Source organism: Leopardus geoffroyi, chromosome B2 (genome assembly GCF_018350155.1).
Source record: "Leopardus geoffroyi isolate Oge1 chromosome B2, O.geoffroyi_Oge1_pat1.0, whole genome shotgun sequence".
NCBI lineage: Eukaryota > Metazoa > Chordata > Mammalia > Carnivora > Felidae > Leopardus > Leopardus geoffroyi.
Genome location: NC_059332.1, coordinates 99532758 through 99549952, shown reverse-complemented (window position 1 = coordinate 99549952; position 17195 = coordinate 99532758). Strand labels below are relative to the sequence as shown.

The 17195-nt window shown below is 45.1% G+C and overlaps 1 protein-coding gene across 7 annotated transcripts in view; it reads left to right on the top strand.

Moving 5' to 3' along the window:
- The window catches only part of METTL24 (methyltransferase like 24), a 170687-nt gene that overhangs the window by 20906 nt on the left and 132586 nt on the right, over positions 1 to 17195 (top strand). For all 7 annotated transcript variants that reach the window (XM_045499271.1, XM_045499269.1, XM_045499270.1 and 4 more), the window contains exon 2: positions 12060 to 12158. In XM_045499271.1, the coding sequence (XP_045355227.1) occupies positions 12060 to 12158 (99 nt within the window). The remainder of the gene's footprint in view (positions 1 to 12059; positions 12159 to 17195) is intronic.

Sequence of the window (17195 nt, the reverse complement as noted above, 5' to 3'; positions counted from 1 at the left end):
ATCTTGATATCTTGATTTCTTCAATTATAATATGAAGGAGTCTAGCTCATCCTTAAGCTCTCTTTGAATACAGTGATTCTCTGCATGCATAAAACAAGTAAAAATAAAAGCTACAATAGTTTCTGTCTTCTAGATTCTAGAATGTATTTGCTTTTTTTTTTTTTTCTACATGTTTATGTAGTTATTTTGAGAGAGAGAATGTATGCGAGCAGGGGCGGTGGGGGATGGCAGAGAGAGAGGAGAGGGAGATTCCCAAACAGGCTCTGCACTGTGAGTGCAGAGCCTCAGGAGGGCTTGAACTCACAAACATGAGATCCTGACCTGAGCCAAAATCAAGAGTTGGACGCTTAACCGACTGAACCACCCAGGTGCGCCTATAATGTGTTTGCTTTTTAAGCTCTTCCAAGATGTTTGTTTGTTTTTCTTTAACATAAGGACTGCCAGTCTTTTTTTCTCATACCATTAAGAAATATGGTCAACATTTCCATCAGCTTAGATCTGCTATATTTATTTGCCCAATTTGTCCCCTTTACTCCTGTTATTTCCAGTCTGAAATGGGGAAGGAGACTGGGCCAAGGTCGGCTGCCACATGGACGGCTCCACTTCTAACCTCAGGGATTCTTGCTCTCATTCACCAGAGAGCTCTAAGTCCAGAAAGTTCCATGGTGGCAAACCCAATTGACCTCTATAAAGGTCTGCTTCTTTCAGCAATGCTTCATGTTCCTAAAAAGGGCCAGTTAGTGATAAAGATTGTAGATCTTTCCTTCCATTTAGGTTTGAAGCTTAAGTGCTTTTGGTTCCAGAGTTGTGCAACGAGCTTGCCCTGCCTTGTGTTATACTGCTGGCAGCCTCCCATAGATGGAAAAGAAACATTTATTGGGCTGCTTCTGCTTGTCAGGCACTATAACTTACAGTGCATTCAGACAGAAGAATGTTCTATAAATACAGAATCATGAGAGGAATGTCCCAGCACCAGAGTCTTATTTTTAATTGTCAGTAGGATTCACTCAGGCTACCTAAAACTATATCACAATCAAAAAGGACCAGAGAGTGGCAGTATGGACAATATGAAAATGACAAAGATTTAATAATGAGTGAAAATGTATTGAAAACCCATAAATCATACATACGTATGTGCATACGTGTGTAATTGTGTGCAACTGATGGCTTGTATTCAATGGGGTGTGATAGCCTCATCAGAAAACTGATGATGCCCTTGAACCATGTGCAAAATGGTGGGTGGTTTGGCTGGGCTCCTGGACTCTGCTGTGCTCTTTTCCTTCTACCTACCCTGGACTGTCCTACCCACGGCAGAGGACCTTATGCCTTGCCTGCTTATGCCCTTTCTCAAAGGCACCATGCAGTGTCTACCATTGATTTCCAGGAAAGGTTTTTCTTCCCACCCATGTGCTGTGCCACACTCGGCTGCTGTTCCATGTGTCAGCCTTCAGGGTGGCTGCAGGGTGCCGCAGCTCTGTGACTCGGATGCTCAGTGTGGCCTCTTGGATATGTTCTGCCACGACCCCTGTTTCTCTGCACTTGGTGACTCTGGGTGACACATGTTAATTCTCTTTAGTAATGAAAATCACATCTTGTTTAGACTCTAGAACTGAAACCCTTTCCCTGTAAAATTGCTCAACAGCACTGAGCTTTACCATTGACAGGCATTCTGCTTGACATTATTCCCCAGAGCCTCCTTAGAGGCTCTAGGGCTGGGAGGCTAATGGGGCATCCGTATGGATGTGACTGGAAGTCTTGGGATTACAGTGAGGGAACCATGGGGAGATCTGTGGGCTGGCCTGAGGATTGAGGACCAATGTGGGCTGAGAGGCACCAAAGAGGCCTTAGGCACCCCTCATGGACAACTCTGAGTCCCAAGTGACCTTGTGGGGAGGATAGAGGTAGCTATTCAGGTATTGGGGGGAGTATCCCCTCCTTCCTCTCGTAACCCCCTTTCCTGTCTTCCCTTCTTGATTCCTTGATTCCGTTCCCTCCATTCAGGTAGTTTTCTTATTTTCCCCACCCTCTACTTCTCCTTTGTCTTTGACAGCTACTCAGGATCTAAGGATCCTTAAAATGGGTTTATAGGGGGTGCTGCAGACTTTCTATCCTGAGGCTGACGATTCGGGAGCTGGTGAATGTTTGGGGAGATGTTAACTGGCTGGAGTTTTCTAACTGAAATAAGTCCATGAACTCCTAGCAGATGTTGATTCAGATGATGTTAAGCTTCTAGGAAATTTTTGAGTTTATTTATTTATTTTGAGAGAGAGATTGAGAGCAAACGGGGAAGGGTAGAGAGAGGGAGAGATAGAATCCCAAGGAGGCTCTGCACTGTCAGTGAGGAGTCCAATGCGGGCTTGAACTCACAAACTGTGAGATCATGACCTGAGCCAAGATCACAAGTCAGACGCTTAACCAGCTGAGCCACCCAGGTCCCCAAAACTTCTAGGATTTTGACTTCCAGAAGGTCTGGGTCCTCTATATGTTTTGAATAGGGCATGCATATATGTGGAAGTGTGTGTGCATGCGTGTGTATATGTGTGTGTGTTTGTGAGAGAGCTAGAGAACACGGATCCTTAAAAATGTGGTTAATGTTGTTTTCCAGTTCCTGTTTGATTTCTTAGGCAACCTTTCTTCTATAATCTTACAGACAAATGAGACTCCTCCCTCCTTTCCTGGTTATGTGTTACCCCAGTGAGAAACATGATTCGACATTTGAGTTCCTACTCGGCATGTAGATGCTGTGTAGTTTCTATATCATGAAACCAAATGAGAGCCTCTGCCTTTCACTGGATCTATCCAGGAATTTGGCTGCTCTTTCTACTGTCTATGAGAAAAACCTAAAATACAATATGTTTTATTCTTTTAGCCATTCCCTCGGGGGTTCCAATCTTACCCAGACTTGAACTATTTTGACACACATGCACACACACACACACACACACACAGAGAGAGAAAACATGGTGAATTTAAAGATGTCGGTTGAAGAACAAAACCCAGCTCAAATTTGTTTGGCATTTCTTTCCACCTTACCAGGGTAACTTAGAGATTCAGTCTAGAGCTGAGCGTCTTTTCTTCCTTGTCCTTAATTCCTTCCTAAAAGTTATCAGGGCCTACTTGAATTATAGTGCATTTTTTCTTGTCAGAGTTGATTTGATTTCTGGTTCCCTTGCCTCCCAGCCTACACTCTGTGTAATGCTGCAGAGGCAGCAGATTGATGGGGAAAGGATTCAAAATGCTGCTCTGCATTTGGGTTTCAGCATGTGTGCCGTCTGCTGCCAGAGGCATTTAGCAGATGGACTTGGAGAGGTAGGACTGTGCCTCCACAGGGAGGGGACCTCTGGGGAAGAGGTCCCTAGGGGAGGGGCTCTGCCTCTCCCACCTCACCATTTGGACCCTGACCCGCCACCGACTTGAGTCCATCACAAGATGATTGGACTCGGCTTCTGTCGTCATGTTCAGTTTGGGACAGTTTGCTTATGATGTGTGTGGGCAGGGATTTCTTGGAGTCTGTTTGGGGCTCGCTGAGCTTCTTGAATCTTTATGTTTAGAGCTGTCGTCAAATTTGGGCATCTTTTCAGCCATTCTATCTTTCAATTTTGTTTTTTCCTTTCTGTACTGCATTCTTACTCTTCCTCCTCTGGGAGTCTAATCTGAAAGTTAGACCTCTTGATATTGTCCTACAGGTCCCTGAGGCTCTTTTTACTACCCACCCTCCCCCACCAAAAAAAATCATTTTTTTTCTCTCTGTTGTTCAGATTGGATACTGTCTATGGATCTGTCTTCAAGTTCACTGACCTTTCCTTGTGTCCTATCCATTCTGCTGCTGAGTCCATCCATGAGACTTTTATTTTGGTTATTGCATTTTTCAGTTCTGAAGTTTCCATTTGGCTCTTTATATCTCGTATTTCTTTGCTGAGGCTTTCTGTCTTTCCACTGGTTTCAAGAATGTATGTCCTTGCTTCTTGGAGTTTTTCGAGAACAGTTGCATTTAATTTTTTTCAAATAATTCCAACATTTGTGTTATGCCTGTATTGGCATCTGTTGATTGTCTTTTTCCCACACCAGTTCGGATTCTCTTCATGTGCCGAGTAGTTTTGGGTTATATCCTGGACATTTTGCATATTATATTATGAGACTCTGAGTCATAACTCATAAACTCTGAGATTAAATACCATAGATAAGGTTGATATATTTGTTTTCACAGGCAATCTGGTTGGATTGAGGCCTCACATTTCAGCCGGCCTTCTGTGGATCGTAATTTCAATATCAGTCCTGTTTTCAAAGTCTTTGCCATGTGTTTTTTCAGACCTCTCCCACATGCATGCCACCCAGTGTCCAGTCTGGGACCCTGACCCAAAGGTCAGTCGGCTTGGCTCCCAAAGCCTTTGATATGCTAACAAGGGTCAGATCTATGTTCCTACGGCCCAGGGCTTCATAAACCACTTGATGGGGTTGCTTTCCTTTTCCACGATTTTCCCAGTATTTTCCGGTTCCTTGTGGTTTCTGAACCCCTGACCAGAAAGGGTGGGCTTTAGTTATTCCTGCTCTACTCATGCTGTACTGCATACCTCTGGTAACTGTGCCTGAGTCCAAGGCCAAGATAACAGAAGAAAGAGACAGAAAACACTCGCTGGGGCATTTACCCCATCCTCTTGGGGTGATAGCCACAGATAAAAGGGTGAGCTGCCCTCTTCTCTAGAGTTTTAGGTGCCTGTGGCTCCCTGCTTGACTTCCACCACTGCAGTGGGATGGCCCAGGCATTGGGATGCTAGAATAGAGAGGGAGAAAAGAGAGAGAGAGAGAGAGAGAGAGAGAGAGAGAGAGAGAGGAAAATGAAGGATTTTCTCACTGTCTCTGAGCATTAGGAGGCCCCTTCTCTGCTGGAGCCTGAACTGGAGGGCTTTTCCCGATGCTCTTGGTCTGTGCCAATGCCCACTTCCAGTGTGTGGCTGTCTCAAGCGGGGGCCAGGAAAGAGGACCTCAGAAGAAAAAACATTGGTGACCTCACTGCTCGTTCAGTGGTACTTTGAATTCTGGTCTTCTTCTCCAATATGCCTGCTAGTGTTTACTTTTCAGATTCCTCAAATCACTGCTCTGTGTGTTCTGTCCAGGTTTTAGTGCTGATTCAGTGCAAGACACAGGGTGGGGGTGTGCTTACACATCTTATCCAGAACTGAAACTGAGATTCCTTTGTTTGAATGACATTTTTGCACAGGGTACCTGAATTTTAAATGTCACCACAAAACGTGTAACTGACCCCTGCTCTTTTTGAAGCAGGACTGACTGAGAAAAAGGGCCTGAGCATGCAGAGGGGAATGCGTGTTCCCTGCCACCCCAGAGACTCACAGAGCCCTGCACACTCACTCAGGCCAAGTCCTAAAGACCGTGATTATCTGAGGATGTTACAGAAAGGTTGTGGCTGATGCTTGCACGCTCTCAGCTGTGCCTGGTCGCATGTCCTGCTGGGGACCGACTCTACAACTCTCACAACTCCCTTCTCCTAAAAAGGAATAAATAATTTCCTTCAATCGTTGTTTTCCTGCCCACTAACGGATGCTCTTAATTAGCACAAGATTGCAAAATAGATATATTTTTCTTGTTTTGGGCTTGTTCCTCCCAGAAAGCTTAGGCTTCCCCGACATCGACACATCAACACATGCTCAGTGGATGGTTTAGTTCGCCTCAAGGACTCACAACCTTGTTCTTTTCCACAGAAAAGACGCAGAGCTTCAGTTGTTAGCCATCTCTCCCGATATAAAATTGCTGGTTCTAAAACCTTTCTGGAGCTTCCTAGTTGTGAGAATGTGCACTTAGGAGTATTGCAACTTTATAAAAATGTCCCAATCACTCTGCCAATTATCCAGCACGGTAAAGAAACACCCTTTACGTCACTCATCCTACAATTTCATCCCTAAAGACCTGTCGCATTGAAGTACAGAGGAATGGGCCATTAGAAGCCTTCCTTTGGTTTATGTTTGTATTTTACACAAATATGTTGAAAAATGTGCAATAGTGGTACTGTTCCTTGTTTGACAATTTCTACGGGAGCTACTTGAGGTCATTCATGGGTGTGGGGAAACTGCCTACGAAAAAAGAAGCCGTTATTCCACATTTCAAGACAAGGAAAGCTTTTGCACCAGGCAGAATTGATGGCTCTCTTTTCTAGGTCATGGGTGGGTCTGCTTTTTTTGTAATAACTTTTTTTTTAAATGCAGTCAGTCTTGCTTGGGGCTTACGGTCTCGAATTAATGCATTTCTATTATGTGCATACGTGTAGGCTGGTAGGCAAAAGATCGTGTTAAAACATTGCTTTATTTCTTGTATTATCTTTTAATAGTAAAATCTTGGAATTCAGCTCCTTTGGCTTGAAAGAATCATTTTTGTTTTCAAGAAACAAATTTAATGCCGAAATCATAAATCATAAAAAATATCTGAAAGCCTCATGGCGATGCTTGTGGTCTTTTTGAGACTGACTCAGTGATCACTTTTTGCCCTGTGGAAAGCAGAATTTCAGATGTCTGCAAAATAGCCTGAGAGCGACCTGAGTTCGCGGTGTATATCTTTTGCTGTCCTAAATCGTAACTTTTGGAAATGTTTTCTATGCACTCAAAACATATTAGAGGAGGCCGGCTCACTTTTCAATGCACATTGCCTGAAGAAAGTGGCAGATAGAGCCTTGACAAACAAAGTGGAGGCTGCTTCCTTGCCTCAGAAATCTGGGACCTTGTCTTCCTTGTGCCGCTTGTCCGTGCTTGGGGAGGGGCTCCTTTATAGGAGTGGCCTGGTGGTTCAGGGAGCAGGACCTTGGACTGCAACGGAGTAGAGGGACCCTCCTCCCTGGGTTGGCTCAGGAGGAGGCCTACTTCTTGGTGGCCGCTCATTGTGTGTGCCCCATTTGACATTTTAGCCCAGGTCTGCTGGGGACAGACAGACCAGCCCGAAATGACAGTACGTCCACCCCCTTCTGCCAAAGCAGCTCCTTTCTCCATCCCGAGGGGAAGCGGGGGTGGCAGACAGGACTGGGAATCCGTGTTTCCACCTCCTGGGAGTGATGGGGGTAGCATCGTTCTGGCCACATGATATTTGCAGCATATGGGTAATAGTGTATCCTGGCATTTAGGGAATGGTTTGGGGGTAAAATCATGACAAATTTTCTTAAAACAAAAAGATTTGGTGGGTGGGTGTGTTTGCCTTGTTCTATTTAATACCGGCCATTGGTGTTCTAAGGTGCTCAGAGAGTTCTGCGTGTGGGATGTTTGGAGGGACAAATATTGATGTAGGTACCAGAGAATTAAGACAAATGATAATTGAAAGAGATGATAAAAGCTAGTGGTTTCCTTGGGGTAATAATCACGAACTGCTGTCAGACTGATTCCAGGAGGAACATTACTTTATGTGAAGTGTTTTTTAAACAGCTCGAGCAGAGCATTAAGCCAGAGCATTTCTGGGGCGTCTCTTTGCTGTATATTCCTATCATGTCTCCACTTGAGATTCCTCAACGGATAGTCGCTGTTCCAGCTGCCATGTTTAGCTTCATCGGGGTCGACAATCAGTTGGAAATGAGAAATATGAGCTTGCAGTCAGGATCTTGTCTGTGGATTCTGAAGATAATTCTATAGTCCTGCTATATGGATTCACCATTATTGATCTGTGAAGTTATTTTTATGTGTTAGTGAAGGGTGAGTGGCTTCTGCTGTGTTTAAAGGTGTCTCTTTCATGAAGCCTTTGGGTTTCTTGCAGTAGAGACAGATTTCCGCAATCTGCACTTGTGTTTTTGGCATTTAGTTTGGAGCTATGTTTACGTCCTCGATCTCTTCGTGACCCCACTTGCCCTATGGAAATTTCCATCAGAGCCCCTATAGAACTTCTTTGCATTTATTGGGTTATAGCTGTATTAAATTGTAACCCAGAGCCTGGCACAAGGCACAAATGCCCACTGAATCAATGGATGACTCCCTGGTCGAGTCTCATTGCTTCTTTCCAAAGAATGCTGTGCAGGAGACCTTCTATTTGTCTCTCCAGATCCACCATCCACTCTGCTCCTCCTCCTCTGCACCCCCAGAGGCTGACTTTGCATGGACAACCATAGCCTCCCTCTTCTCTGCCTTCTCTTGGCTTTGACAGTTGGTGTGCATATATAATAGGACTGAATGTGACAGGATTGGCTATGTTACTTTTTGAAAAAAAATTTTTTAATGTTTATTTATTTTTGAGAGAGAGACAGAGCATGAGCAAGGGAGGGGCAGAGAGAGAGGGAGACACAGAATCTGAAGCAGGCTCCAGGCTCCAAGCTGTCAGCACAGAGCCCGATGCGGGGCTCGAACCCACAGACTACAAGATCATGACTTGAGCCGAATCAGACCCTTAACTGACTGAGCCACCCAGGCACCCTAGATTGGCTTTGTTCCTTTATTAAATGCCTCTCCATAAAGTTTCCCTCTCGGGTTCCATAAATTCCTCTTGCTCCTTGCTCCTTCAGGCTTAGGATTTGTAAAGTCTCTCTGGTGCTACCTGTCATAGATACTGCATTATTCGTTACTGGTTTCCTTAAACCCTGCCCATGCCTTTATAGATAGTGTATTGAATTCTTCTTGGATTAGCCAGTTGGAAGGAGCCTATTGTATCCTGCTGGAATCCTGACTGATATTTGCCCAAGTCACCCAGATAACAAAGTTAGCTATAATCTAGATATCATAATCTTGCATTATTTCAAGTAAACAGTCTCTTCTAGGCCAGTCTGCCGCCAAATTCGAATCAAATATAGCAGGGGTCAGCAAACTACAGCCTTGTGGGCCAAATGTAGCCTGCAACCTATTTTTGTAAATGGAGTTTCATTGGAACACAGCCACGACCATTGGTTTACTCACTGTCTGTGGCTGTTTTGAGCTACAGCAGGGGGCGGGGAATTGCAGTGGAAAACGTATGGCCTGCAAAGCCTAAAATATTTACTGTTTGGCCCCTTATAGAAAGAGTTTCCTGATCCCTGATTTAGAGGAAGACCATGATGGGTGAACTTTATCATTTCTATCAAGAGGCTCCTGGGCCAGATGCTGGCACACTTGTGAGTGGCCGTGTGAGAAAGACATGGGGAGTTTTAAACCTGGACAAGCCTGCCTGAAGCTCTGCGTTGCTGTGCAGACAGCAGGGGCGACCTGGAAAGGCACTTTGTCATTTGATGCAAGGACACGACCAGGCACAACTGGGAGGCGTTTGTACTTAACTGTGCTTATAATTTATGATTTCATAATTCAGTACTTCCTGAAAAGAATTGCTCTCCCTAATTTTCAGCATTTACCTGCCAAAGTTATTTTGTATGTGTCTGTCTCTGCCACCAGACTGTGCACTTCTTGGGAGAGTCAAGGTTTTTTTTTTTAATTTTTTTTTTTAACGTTTATTTATCTTTGAGACAGAGAGAGACAGAGCATGAATGGGGGAGGGTCAGAGAGAGAGGGAGACACAGAATCTGAAACAGGCTCCAGGCTCTGAGCTGTCAGCCAGAGCCCAACGCGGGGCTGGAACTCACGGACCGCGAGATCATGACCTGAGCCGAAGTCGGACGCTCAACCGACTGAGCCACCCAGGCGCCCCGGGAGAGTCAAGGTTTTATTCGTGTCTGTGTTGACCAGTGTCTGGCACAGGGTGGCTGATGCTCAATGAATATTGTTTGACCACGTGGTAATCACCATCTACTTCAGAGAAGAAAGGAAAGTAGGGGGGTGGCGGAAGGCATTACCTGGGAAGATATGTTAATGTTCTCAGGCTTTCTCTGATTAGACTCTCTGCCTGATCAGCCTTCACAGAACAAGAACAGCTATAAGAAAAGGCTGCATTCCCAGAAAAGGGTGCCCCTCAGGGCAGACTGGCTACATAATTTGTGGGGCTTGGTGCAAAATGAAAATGTGAGCCCTCTTGTTCAAAATTTATTAAAGAATTTCAAGACGGTGTCAGCAGCGCATTGAGCCAAGCATAGGCCCTTCTTAAAAATTAAAAAAAAATTAAGATTTTATCTTTAAGTAATCTCTACACCCAGCATGGGGCTTGAACCCACAACCGCAAGATCAAGAGTCACACGCTCCACCTATTGAGCCAGCCAGGCGCCCCCAAGCACAGGCCCTTCTAAGACTGCATAGGTTGCACGCCCATGAAACTGGCAGCTGAGAACAAGACAGCCTGTGGGAAATCAGTGAGGATTCCTTAAGTCTAGAAAGCTGCAGGGCACTTAGCTACTACAAGGAGGCACAGACCTGTCTAGACGGTAAGACTGTGGGCTCTTGGGCTTTGTGCCACAATGTGAGGCTAATCACATCGGACCTGGAATAACGCTTATCACTTACGAAGTGTCCGCATTTATCTCAGACCCCCATGCCAGGGTGGGCTTCTCTTCCCCAAGCTCACACACCTGGCTTGATGCTGACTGACCTGCTTGCTCCCCCACTCCTCCTAGCTTTTCAACCCCAGGTCACCCAGGCCACCCCATCCAGGGGCAAACCCCCCACATTTGCACTAAAGTGTATCAGGGCTAGCCTGTTTAGGGTTTTTTTTTGGGGGGGGGTGACAGACAGTTCCTGTCATAATACCTAGTCTTAGTCTGTTTGGGCTGTCATAGCAAAATGGCACAGACTGAGTGGCTTATAAAGAACAGAAGTTTATTGCTAACAGTTCTGGAGGCTGGAAGTCCAGGGTCAGGGTGCCAGCAGAGTTGGTTTCCAGTAAAGGCCCTCTTCAGGGTTGGCACCTTCTCTCCAGGTCTTCACATTGTGGAAGGGGCTAGGGAATTCTGTGAGGTCTTTTTTAGAAGAGTACTGATCGCATTCAGGAGGGCCCTACCCTCATGACCTAAGCTATTCCCAAAGGCCCCACCTCCTAATACCATCACCTTGGTCATTAGGATTTCGACCTATGAATATGGGGGAGGGGAACACACACATTCAGATCCTGGCAATATCTGAGTGAAGAACAATGTGTATGCGTGAATGGTGCATTTATCTGTCCCTAGAACCTTCCCTTGCCTCCTTCCGCATCATAAAAGGGGGTTTAAAGGCCCAGTCTAAGCACTGCGGGAACCTCTGTGCCTAGACACCCAGCGTCTTTCCTGACTCCAGACATCTACCCTCCCAGCAGATGGGGCTTCTCTCCCCCTCGCACCCCCTTCCCCACCCTGCACCCTGAGCGCTATTCTCCCCCTGAGAATCACAGCAAGGCTTTGGAAGGTTTCTAAGTGGTGATAAGTACAGGTGGGGGACTTGGAACTCTAGAAAGGACTTCATGACTAGTGCTTCCTTTTGACTAGAGGGATCCCACTTGCGTTTCTTCCAGACCACTGCGATCCCCCAGCCCTTCATCCCTCCCACCACCCTTGCTGCAAAAGGAGGCCTAACCTTCATCTCTAACCACTGTGCTCATCGGTGCTCCTCACGTCCTCTGCTGAAAGGCAGCAGCCCCTTGCTAGAAGGCTACTCTTGTCAGCCTTGGTGGTGACAGCTCCGGGGTCCTCTCCCGCAGGTGCACAGCCCCAGATGCTAGGCACACTGAGACCTGGAAGACTGAGTGCGGCTGCCCTTGTCTCCCTGTGCTGGGGAAGGCACCCAAGCACCCAAAGGACTTCAGGCTTTTGCCTCGACGACATAACTGGCCCTTAGGGAGGCTCATAGTTCTGAAGCTCTAAGCTTTGGAAACTCTAGTAGATAGAGGAGTTTTTCTTCGCATGGGGGAGAGGCACAGTAATACAAAGTCACAGTTGAGAGAGCCTGATGGGGTCAAGTGGAGTTTATTTTTGATCAGAAGAGTCAGACGTCCCCAGGCCTTTGCAGTCTTTTGCTTAACCTGGTAGCTGGGCTTTCTCAAGCCTTGCTTGCCTCCCTGTGACCGATGTGACTGTAATGACAGCAGCTCCGAACCCACTCCCCACGGCCTGTGCACAGACATGTTTGTTTTGCAGACAGTTAAAGCGGCCAAGGAGCCTAGCTGATGCTCTGTGTCCATCCCACCCCCACCCCCACCCCCAGTGCGTCAACACTTTACACATCAACCTGTTTTCTGTTTTCTGTCTTCTACAGCGTCCCCGGTGGCATATAGATCTCCAGCCGTGGGCAGGACCTGCTCAGTCCCTGGACGAGGAAGCCTTGAGGTTTCTGAGATACATCAGCACCACTCAGGTTGTATTTCAGGTGCAATTGGATCTGGAGACACTCTAAAAGATATTGATCAACCCCCTTTCAAAAAGGATTCGATCAGTGAGGGGGTAGGAAGATTCTCAGGGACTCCTGGTGGGGACTTGATAGGGACATAGTTTCTGAGGCCTCAATGCTTACATTTATCCACTCGTTTGAAGGCAGATAAGATGCCTTCTATTTGCTTCAGCATCTTCTGCCTTTCAGGGGTATTGTCATCTTGAAATGTTTTAATGATTCATCCTGACGTGTTCTTAAAGATCCACTTTAGCAAATTGCTTTGGAAAACCATTTGAGGCGACAGATTCACACCCGTGGGTAGGCAGTCAAGTGTGTCATAAAACAAAACCATCATCTGGAGGTTCAAGTTCCATTTTGGATTTGGAGGAATCTGCCTTTTTGCTTTTCTGCCACAGATGCTTGGTGGACAGGGCCCCGCTAGGCCAGGGAGCAGAGGGGACATTGCAGGTGGTCCGAGGAGCTAATGAATCCAACAGTACTTTGTTCTTAGAGCATTTAAAGTCATTATGGAGCATCGGCCTTAGTGGTGACTTAACACACTGTGGCAGCTCCTGCCGAGGCTGAGCCTGTGCCCCCGGCAAGTAAAGGGACTGTCTATTAAGGAGAGTCTATGGCTCTTGACACGTTAATCAGGAGGTTCTGTCCTCAAGTAGCCTGATCCTGGGGACGGAGAGACATAAGAGAAGATCAAGTCCTGAGGGAAACTTTGCCCTGGATTAAGTCGAGGTGTTAGTAAAGTAGAAACTCACACTGCCTCTAAGGCGCCTAGGCCAACTGGGGAGGTAGCCCGTGGAGCTCGTGTGGCACTGAGGGTCTCAGGCTCTTTTGATGTCCCTTCAGCCCCCTGGCATCCCACTTCTTCTCCCAAACCTTGCTGGCAGCAGCCCATTTTTCATCTGTGAAGAGAATATGTTTCTAGGTCTTTAGAAGACTGGGAGTAAAAGAAAGTCCCATTTCTCATATTATGCAGTCAGACAATTGGACTTTAATGGTTGTCACCTAGACATGGAAGTGAAAGCTTGTTGAATTAATCGCAAGTTATGGAATGATAAATTGATCCCTGTGCTTTACATAATTTCATCTTGTTTTGCTGCTGCAAATTAATTTGGTGGACACTCACAGATTTAATTAAGGTGCTGAAATTTTAATTGTACAGTTTGGTTTTACATGAAGGATGAGAAGCCCAACCTCTTGACTGTGACTTTAAGAAACTCTTAAGACACCAGAGGAAAATGAGAGGCGTTAAACTTATGAGTTGGGTTTGAGAACTATGGGCTCCATCCCCGCCCCATATAAATTGACCAAGTAAAAGCCTCTAGATTCCATTTTATATGTATTTCAGGTTAATGTTCTGTAACTTATAAAAGGCGTATTTACTTAGAAGAAGCTCGTGAGGCATGAAAGGATTATTTCAAGCCCCTCTTGGATTTTCCCCCATGAGTTATGAACTGAGAGGAGAAAAATTTTGAAGAGAAAAGAAAAACATCCCACAATGCAGTCCGAAGTGACTCTGAGGGATTTATTTTGTTTCTCTGTTTCTCAATGTTGCGATCTTGAAAAGGATCAAGCTATTAAATTCTTCCTTAGGTTTCTCCCAGTTCTGTGAGCTTGTACTGCGCCGAGAGTCGTGTAGGATCAATATTGACAAAGTAGTTTTGAGCGCCTGCCTTGTGCCAGGGATTGTGGCAGGCCCTGGGGATACAGTCTCTGCCTACAAGCAGCTAACCAACTAGTTGGGAAAGTAGATACATGGACATCTTATTCAACTTGATGAGTGCAGTTGGTTTGTGAAGTTCACTAGAAGGATTTTCATCCTCCAGAAAAACTGAGATAAAGTTCTAGACCTCACAGTGGTTTTGTACCCAGGGGTCATTTTACCCAGGTGAAGTGCTGTGCTTTTCTGCATGTCCAGGTCACCGGGAAGCCAACACGTGGGAGCTCATTAGAGATGACATTAACTGACTCTTAATCAGAATCTTTTGCTAAACAGTGTTCCTTCCCCATCTCTATGTAATGCAGAGGGTTTTTTGTTTCTTTTGTCTTTTTTTTTTTTTTTTTTTTTTTGGCTCTTTTAGGAGCTCAGGCTTCCCTTAGAATTCATCTTGACAATGAGAGCCTAGAAAACTGGGAGAATATTAGAGTCACTATTACCTAAAATTTCCATAGTTAGCAGTAGTGAGTCATAATGGCAAAGGGGAAAAAAAAACCTTCGGAAGGTACTAAAGCAAATTCCACCCCCATTGTCTTATGCTACTTAAAAAAAAATCATCTCCCTCAAATCTGTGTTCAAGCTTATACAGCAAGGCTCAGCATTTGATGTGTTCATCATTGATTTACTCCTTCTTCAATTCAGCAGGCATTTGCTGAGCACCTGTTCTGTGGTCGGCACTGCCTGGGGTATAAAACCTAAATTCAATACATACGCGTGCTGGCAAACAGCTAGGATGCAAGAGAGTTGTGTGTTCTCTAACACGGGTGAACAGATGGGTGGGGGAAGCTTGGAAACGGAAGCACAGGGCCAGGGACAGTGTGGCATTCGACTGCAATGAGATGGCACACTTGCACACTGTGTGTCCCTGATGGCATGATTGGGGACCTGAATTTTTAATGAAACACCAGAGGATATGGTGTTTGGTAGAGTGTGCACAACGTCAAGTGCAGTTTAATTAGGTATTGTTTCCTAATGTGAAAGACCACGATTACATCGCTGAGTTCTGGAGTCGACGATACACTGTTTGATGCTAACAAGAAATGGTTAAGTCATAAACACAGTGCTCTGTTCTAAGGGAAGGCTCCAGATCCAGCTTTTTATGGCCACCCCCAAACCATATGCCTCTGGGAAGCAGGCCTTGCGGCACAAAATTAAGCAACAGTTGCTGTTTTAAAAAAGAAAAAGTAGATTTTAAAACATTATCTAACTACCTATCTAGCTATCATCTAGCCAGCCAGCCATCTCTCCATCCATCTATCTCATCATCTATGCATCTATCTATTTGTAAAAATAACATAAAAATCCAAGCCCTGGAGATGCAGACTTTACGACTTTGTAACAGTAGTATCTGTTATATTTACTGGTACACACACACACACACACACACATACACACACACACACACGGATAAAGGCAACAAATATATAACTCTTTCCTTAGATGTTGCCTTTCAAAATAATGGTATTACATGAACATACAGTTGATCATTGAAGTGATTCTTGCCAGAAGTCCCCAAATTTTAAGGGCTCTCTTTGCCAGGTTTTACTTATGGGGTGCCAGAAATTCTATTCCATCTTTTGGGATGCCAAATGAAATGAGAATAAATTAATCCCTTTAAGCGGCACCTGGCTGGTGCCATAAGTGGAATATGCGACTCTTGATCTCGAGGCTGTGAGTTCGAGCCCTGCGTTGTCTGTAGAGATTACCTAAAAATAAGATCTTTAAAAAAAATTGGTTAATCCCTTTAAGTTAAATAACTAAAATGCATTTCAGAAAACATTTTTTTTTTCCTGGAGTTTCTTCTCCTTTATCTAGGCCTAATTTGCTTTTGCAGCTAAAATTACAAGGGGAATTAGAGAGAGAACATAATTACTGGAGTTAGAGCTTAGCTAGGAGTTATTGCCCTCACTTATTTTGCTTATGAGAGTTTATTGAAGCCCTGGCCATAAATCTTAACAAGAAACTTTGAAAAATCAATATTTAATTAATTTTTAGGAGCTGAATTTTACTGAGTGCTTCTAGTTGTTTTGCAAAGCTAATGTCTATCACTGAGATAGTTAATATGGAAAAACTCCTGTGTTAGGTATGTTTGAGCTAGGAGTGGAAAGGGGAACATTAGCAGAGAGATTGAATGGAAAAGAATGTCTTTCCAACAGGGGTATATCTGTGTAAGATGAAATCTTTGGAAGAAGAAGAAATGCTTTAAGTGTCACCTTTAATAGAATAAAACTCTACTCCCCAACATTGGCAAAGTAAGGGCAGTTGAGCCTCAAAGCCCTGAATCTTGACCCTTAATAGTTATCGGATTCTTGGAGGCCTCTGGCTAATTGTCACTGCCTGCCTCTCTGGCTTTTTGTTAGGGGCCGGGTTGCAGGGGCTGCTGTTTTCATTTTAAAGCTCTGGCCCAAGCATAAGAGACTCTTAAAAACTGAGAACAAACTGAGGGTTGACGGGGGGTGGGGGGTGGGTGATGGGTATTGAGGAGGGCACCTTTTGGGATGAGCACTGGGTGTTGTATGGAAACCAGTTTGACAATAAATTTCATATTAAAAAAATAAATAAATAAAGTTCTGACCCAAGTGGAGCCTCTTCCCTTAATTTGCTAAGGCACAGATGAAGCCAAGCTGGAACCTTCCAGTGGGGCTTTACAAAAGGGCTCCTGTAAACTCACAGGACTATCCGCATAAGAATCACCTGGGGCAGCTTATTAAAAGGCATGTTCGCAGGCATCAGCCTCAAAGATTCTTATTTTACAGAGTGGGACTTGAGAATATGTATTTTTAGGTGCCTCCTAGGCCTGTCAGAATGTAGGTGGGCCATACCTTGGGAAACATGGTGGGAGAGGCGAGAGTTAAATTTTAATGGTGTTAGGAGGGAGTCATGAACAAGAACCTGTGAACGTCTATATCATGTTCTGTCATTATGGAGGTTCTTAGGGAGAAGTGCACACAAAGAAATGGGAATCGTCAGACCACTTTAATAAAAATACTCCAGGAAGCTGACCTAGAGCAAATGGTTCAGGCTTGTGAGGTCCAGGTATGCTTTAGGGGCCTACCGAACTGCCTCCCTCCCTCCCTCCCTCCCTACTTACCTGCCTACCTGCAGGGGTGAGAGGAAGGGAGAGCATCGGACACAAAGACCATGAAGGTGCTGATGTTTAAGGTGCAGTAACCTGCCCACTAGTAAGACAGGCCCACCAAACACATTGAACTTTAATTAAATGAGCAGTTTTTCCTCCCTTGTTGGGTGAGTGGGGACTAGGATATGGGCAGAGGCATAATTCCCATGTC